A 4816-nucleotide genomic window follows, 5' to 3' on the forward strand; every position below is an offset into this window, starting at 1 on the left:
GGGGGTGGGGGAGGGATAAATTAGGACTCTGAGATTAGTAGGTACAAATAACTATATATAAGATAAACAGCAAGGTCCTACTGTATAGCACAGGGAACTATACTAAATATCCTGTAATAAGCCATAATGGAAACGAATATGTATATATATGTATAAATGAACTACTTTGCTATACACCAGAAACTAATGCAACACTGTAAATCAACTATACTTCAATACTAATAAAAAATACATTACTATTTACATTAACACCCCCAAAAATGAAATACTTAGATATAAATCTAACAAAATGTGTACAAGATCTCCTTAAGGAAAACTATAAAACTCCGATGAAAGAATCAAAGAACTAAATAAGTGGCGAGATATTCCCTGTTCACGGATAGAAGACTCAGTATTGTCAAGATGTCAGTTCTTCCCAACTTCATCTTCATCTATTCAATGCATTCCCAATCAAAATCCTAGCAAGTCATCTTATACCATGCATAGCACCTAGCAGAGTGTCAGGGCCAAGGCAGGCTGGATGAAAGTGAAGCAAGCGTAAGAAGTTGTGGTGGAAACCCGGCTCAGAGGTACTGGGGCAAAAGTGGGAATATACAGAAAGGGCACTGGGCAAACTCGAATGATTAAAGAAACCCAGGTACTAACTGGGCATCTGGAACCACGGAAACCAGGGGCTCAGTGGCCTCAGAGAAGGATCTCACTCTGCCATTCTCTGTGTATCAGTTTCCTCTACTTGATGGGAGGAAGTAGCCTCACCTCAAGCCTCACCACAAGCCTCACCTAACCCCAATTTCCCACAGCTTCTAGGGGAATAGGGTCTCACCCTCTTCCTCAAGTTCAGTTTGAAAAATAGGCAGAAAGGTTTCAGACCACCCAAGCTTGAGCCCTTCAACCGAAGTCAGAGGGGCCTATTCTTGTGAGAATACAGCCACTCGGCAAGGACCACCAGCCTGGAGTGAGGGGAGGAGCAGGCCAAGAAAGCAGACTTTACAGGGCAGGGGTGTCCCACTGGCGGCCTCTGGGACATTTCCAGTGGTACAGCTTGCCACAAATACAGACTGAGGTCCCTTTAGTGCTTCAAGGTCAGAGGGTGATTTGTGGCACCCTAGGATGGAGAAGGTAGCCTTGTCCTAGTAGTGACGGTGGTGACGGAAGGCATGGCATGGCTGATGGCCTTCGCTGCAGAATTGGAAGGGCAAAACTCCAATCACAGGTGCTGCCTCCTAAGTGAGAGTGGGTGGGTTCTTCCTGGGTGCCGAGGGGCAACTAATACTTGGCAAACATGAGACCAGGCCCACACCCGCACAGTGACCACCTAGGAGGCCCGTTCTGCCCATGCAAGAAAGCCATACTTCACAGGTCACAAGTAGATCGTGAAAATAGATACAACTGAGGTTTTATCCAACTGCATCATTTTAAACCATCACTAGGAGCTACTGAGTAAAGACTCCCGAACAGCAGTTGGGTGCCCCATCCATAACCTTTTGGGCCTGACCATGGTGCAGGCAGGCCCAAGGGCTTTTTGTGGGGGCAGAAAGAGCCAAGGAATTTGCCTTGGGACCAACTCACAATCAGATGGAAAGGGGTTCCAGACAAACACCCACAGTCCTTCACCCCTCAGGTGAGGTCATTCAGAGGTGACTGCTGTGCACTGGCCCCCAGGGGCACTTAGTGCACTTAGCTCCCTACCTACCCTTGATAAGACACCTGTATGGTCTGCCTCCCCTTCCAGGGCTTTCTGGGATCACCTTCAACATAAACTGCTTGTACCTAATCCTTGTCTCAGGCTCTGCTTCTCAGGGATCCACACCAACCCACCACATTTTGGTAGAGGAAGCAAGTGCTACCATCCGAAGGAGGCATTTAAGGAGACAGAAGTGATGAGGGGGACAAGAGGTGGAGAACCTCCCAAGAAGTCTCTTGGGGACATACTTGACCACGAAGGCTCAGACACCCAGCTCAGAGTGGCACAGGAAAAGACGTGAATTAATCAAACTCACAGAAACAGAGGGTGAAATCACACTCGGTGCTTTTAATTCAAAATGAGAAGGACAGCATCAGACCTCTCTCACCCGACACCACCCTCTCTCCCTGCAGACAAAGTAAGCCCATGATTATCTCATGGCTGCCAGTGGGCATGGGCTGGGGCCAAAAGGAGCTATGGAGCCTCTCTGTTGAACAACTCACACCTTTGTGAACTGTGGTGGGGCTGGACACTGAGCAGGCCCTCACCAACAAAATCCTTGATGATGGCGCCTAAGTAAGTGCAAAGGCAGAAGCCAGCTCCCTGACCCTCGAAATCTCAGAGACTCCTTTTGCACTGCGATGACTATGGGTTTGGAAGAAAGTGGGCTGAGTTCCACGCAGCCGTTCCTTACTGCCCCAGCACTAGTGGCGGGTGGACTATTTGGGGCTGGCTGGCAGGGATGGGAGAAAGTGGGGTCAAGGACAAGCGGGCTGGCCCACTGCAGCAGTCTGAATAAGTCACGAAGTCACTCCAGGCATAGGATGCTCTGTGATTCCTTCTCTCTAACCTCTCCCCGGGCCCCTTTTCTGCCAGTTTGTCCCATCCATTTGTCCTGGGTGTGACAGCACACCAGAGCTGAGAGGAGGCTGGGAAGGAGGCAGATGCCAAATTTTACCTGGCTGTATATCCGTCCATCTTCATCCTCCCTCCTTGCCCTCTTAGGAGGGGTCAGCGGGGCCAGGCAGCACTGAATTCTTTCTCCAGACCCTGGACAAACTGGTCATTGAGGAAGAGCAGCTGACCATGGGGCAGGAAGCGGGCGAGGATGCCCTCGATGCAGTCAGCCCGCAGCAGGACGTTGGCAGTGGGGACCAGCAGCCGGAGGTGCTCAAGGAGAAGGCGGGCCAGCAGCCGAAGCGTGCCCTCTGCCAACAGCAGGTTCTCGTGGGCATTCAGCACCAGGGCGAAGCCTAATGAGAGCACGCCTAGCCACACCACTGTCCGAGGCTCCTGGAAAGGGTCCCCTGCTGTCAGGCGGAAGGCCCCACATGGGGACTCATGCAGGTGCACTGGGTCATCTGAGGATTGGGGCTGCAGGTCCACAGTAGGCCGGCCGCACGCCTGCTGCTGCAGCTGGCACATGGACTCCACCTGCCTGTGGAGAATAGGTGGGTCACTGACCTGTCACCCTCAGGACCACCCCTGGAGCTGGGAGCTGCCATTATCCCCATAACTAGATGCAGAAACTGAGCCCCAGAAAGACTAAGTGAAGTGACCTGCCCAGGGCCACAGAGCAGGGAGCATAAGCCCAGATGGGAATCCAGGCTCCAGCCTCCAGGCCCTGAACCATTTCACTCCATGTGGCCAAGAGAAGGCAGGTTCTGAACACAGCTCCTTGGGCTGGGAAAAAGCACCAGGGGATGAAGATCCTGCCCCTACCTGCTTCACAGAGGCCTCCTCAACATCTCAACAAGAGATGAGAAGTGGAGTAAAAGCTATGTCCAAAGCTATGTCCAACCCAGGCTGTCCAACCTCTCCACCCTCACCCCATCCTGCAGCCCTCTCCAAATAAAAAAGAAAAACCTTGCACTTGGACATCCAGGCTCTTGAAATCACTCTCTGATCTCTCATGAATCACCTTCCAATCTGGGCCATGTACAGGCTGCTCTTAAAGACACGTTTGGTTTTCTGTGCCACATAAGGGGGAGACCCAGCAGAACAAAAAGATAAACAAGAGGCTGGCCCAGGGTTGCCCCAGAGTGTTAATCCCCCCACCCAAAACACAGAGGGGCCAGGAGATTCTGGAACCTGCTGGTTCAGACTGGGTCTGGGAGGGGAAGGTCCAAGGTCAGCCATCCCATCTAGAACAGTGTTTCCCAACTGTACCCTGTGGATCCTGAGCTTTTGGGAGGCTCTTGGCACAGATTCCCATAAACCACATTCTCTCTCTTCCTTAGAGATTCATAAAGCTTAAAGGCACACTAAGGGCCCTGAAAAGTCCTGCACTGCAAAGCATATTTAATTTGTACTGCTTACACTCAAATCCCAACTCTTTCACTTTCTAGACGCATAACCTTAGACCGGTTAAATTTCTTTAACTCTCTGCAGCTCAGTTTACTCATCTGTAAGGTGGGGATAATGTACCTACCTCAAAAGACTGTTTCAAAGATAAAATGAGTTCATATACATGAAATGCTCAGAACATAAAATGCTTAGTACATACAGGCTCAATAAATGCTAACTACAAAAAAATTACCATAAATGGTAACTATAATAAATGATGATGATAATACATTATTACGTCTTTAACCTTTTTTCATATAATACTTGTGACAACTGTGGAAGACTCTTTGAAAGCACTACTCTAAAACTTTCTCTCTGCTTCTTAGTCCTCCTGTTTCTCTGTGCCCCCCAGAAAACCTATCATAATCGGTGTGTATTCAATGGACTGGACTGTGTTACCTGGCCACGGCCAAAATCTGCTCCTTTCGGAGGAGCCTGTCCCTCTCAGCACCATGTGGCTGTGGGTCGTTGGGTGAATTCTCGGTACCAAAGAAGCAGGAGTAGAGCACTCGGCAAAGGCCTTCCTCAGCCTTCGTGGCCCGCAAGGTGTGGATGAGGAAGGCATGGACCATGGCTCTGGGATGGATGCTGCAGGAAAGCCAGAGACCTCAGTGAGATGAGTGTAAAACCCCAGAGGGGAGGCAACCACAGAAAGGGTCTGGCCTAGCTAGGCCTGGGAGCATGTCTGGAGGCTGGTGTGGCTGGTCACTGGTCCTCCTCAGTCATCCAAGACACACGCCCAGCCTCTGAATGTGGTCAGCACCAACTCTGTCCATAAGAGTCTAG

At 50.4% G+C, this 4816-nt stretch overlaps 1 protein-coding gene across 1 annotated transcript; it reads right to left on the reverse strand.

Annotated features, from left to right (window-relative positions):
* Positions 1-2012: 2012 nt before the first annotated feature.
* Positions 2013-4605, reverse strand: AP5S1 (adaptor related protein complex 5 subunit sigma 1). Its single transcript, XM_079719410.1, has 2 exons — positions 4430-4605; positions 2013-3122 (listed from the first exon to the last, which is right to left on the reverse strand). The coding sequence occupies exons 1-2, from the start codon at positions 4600-4602 to the stop codon at positions 2696-2698; spliced, it is 600 nt and encodes a 199-aa protein (XP_079575536.1). The 5' UTR covers positions 4603-4605; the 3' UTR covers positions 2013-2695.
* Between the last annotated feature and the right edge of the window lie 211 nt (positions 4606-4816).

The sequence above is a fragment of the Hyperoodon ampullatus genome (assembly GCF_949752795.1).
Source record: "Hyperoodon ampullatus genome assembly, chromosome: 14".
NCBI classification, from domain to species: domain Eukaryota; kingdom Metazoa; phylum Chordata; class Mammalia; order Artiodactyla; family Ziphiidae; genus Hyperoodon; species Hyperoodon ampullatus.